Source organism: Austrofundulus limnaeus, unplaced genomic scaffold (genome assembly GCF_001266775.1).
Source record: "Austrofundulus limnaeus strain Quisiro unplaced genomic scaffold, Austrofundulus_limnaeus-1.0 Scaffold4, whole genome shotgun sequence".
Lineage (NCBI taxonomy): Eukaryota > Metazoa > Chordata > Actinopteri > Cyprinodontiformes > Rivulidae > Austrofundulus > Austrofundulus limnaeus.
This window is the reverse complement of record NW_013952406.1, coordinates 4,787,881-4,789,398: the sequence shown is the minus strand read 5'-3', so window position 1 is coordinate 4,789,398 and position 1,518 is coordinate 4,787,881. Positions and strand designations below refer to the sequence as shown.

Sequence of the window (1,518 nt, the reverse complement as noted above, 5' to 3'; positions counted from 1 at the left end):
TAATTAAAAGTAATTTATTTTCTAGTTTTTAATTAAAAGTAATTTCTGTTCAAAGCAATAACACGATCTTGCTATGCTTCTTTACACCAGTAGATGTCACTGTTGTTCCTTTTCCGGACATGATTGGTTCTCKGTGCATCACGTGATCAAAACACGCCCCAAAACAGGAAGTAGCTTAAACCGCTAACATTAGCTAACAGCACGGGTGAAGGACGGCTTTGGGTCCTATATTATTTTTTATTGTTTGTTACTATTCCTTTAAAATATCGTCCTTCAGACATGCCACAGAAAGACCCGTGTCAAAAACAAGCATGTGCCATTCAACATTGTCTACAAGGTATCGAGTGTTTTTGCAAGTTGTTTAACTGAAGCCACACACGTTTTTTACCTGCTGCTTTCCTCTTTCYTGTAGCAAACAAATACGTGGAGAGCTTGTGTGAGGATGTGATCCGAGAGATGCGGAGGTGCTGTGAGGCTCCTCGAGCCGTGAACTCCATCTGCTGCTCCGGTTTCAGAGAGGCCAAGCAGGCGGAGAACAAGAGCAACACTTAACACATCTTTATTATTGGAAGCAGTGGAAGAAAGCAGCATTGCATCAATGTTGTTGCCCTCCAGTATTTATTTTATAACTTTAAATGAGACTGAATTGTTGGTGTAGATAAATAAAGTGTGCACAGCCTTATAACAAACAATTGTTTACCTTTGTGCACACCTTCCACATTGCACATGGCCATTAAAAAAAAAAAAAACTATCAAGCTTCAGGCGCAGGTGACTCCACCCTTTTACAAAAATCCAATTTAACGTGATCTGCTGCCATTTCGTTCACACCCTCACGAGTCTGTACCTGTCAATAAATGAGTCAAGCTTGTTACAAATGGCTCATGAAGGCTCTCTGCACACTCAGGGGGAAAATATTTAATTTAGACTTCCTGACAGTAGCACGGTCCAGGTGGTGCCTGACCATGTTTAAATTGGAAGCCTGAATTAAAGGCAGAAAACCAAACCAGTTTTCAGACTTGAATATTCATTTTCACACATGTAAATTTACTAAACCACTGCTGGGCCAATCTGCACAGAAATCAGACTATTGTCATTTAAACTATTTACAGAAAATAATAAAAAACAGTAGCTCTGGACTCGATTATTCAATAAAAAGGATGACCTAACAAGGTGTCATAGACTAAATCATCTAACATAATTTAAAGTGGAGTAAAATTTCATTTAAAATTGCATTACATTAATTTAGTACTTACTATAGTGTAATAATAAATAAAAGCTAAAAAATAAAAAAAGCAAACAGTGCATGTGCAGGATGGGAGGAGTCACAAAGGATGCAGGTGGCCCTGTACCTGGTGATGTAAATGTCCCTGAGGAACGGTACTTGAAAGAAGCAACCATTTACACTACAGCACTGTTGATACACAAGTCTACAACATCTCATTGGTCTTTTAGAGATGAAGTTCTCCCTGCACCAGCACATCTACAGCACACACACACACACACACACACACACACAC

The 1,518-nt window shown here is 39.1% G+C and overlaps 1 protein-coding gene across 1 annotated transcript; it reads left to right on the top strand.

The window, feature by feature from the left end:
* The first annotated feature begins 93 nt into the window (after nt 1–93).
* Nucleotides 94–689, top strand: cmc4 (C-x(9)-C motif containing 4 homolog (S. cerevisiae)). The gene is made up of 2 exons (XM_014024460.1): nt 94–337; nt 413–689. The coding sequence occupies exons 1-2, from the start codon at nt 280–282 to the stop codon at nt 550–552; spliced, it is 198 nt and encodes a 65-aa protein (XP_013879914.1). The 5' UTR covers nt 94–279; the 3' UTR covers nt 553–689.
* Nucleotides 690–1,518: the final 829 nt, after the last annotated feature.

Coding starts and splice junctions, on each gene's coding strand:
- cmc4 (XM_014024460.1), top strand. CDS start 280: ATGCCACAGAAAGACCCGTGTCAAAAACAAGCATGTGCCATTCAACAT.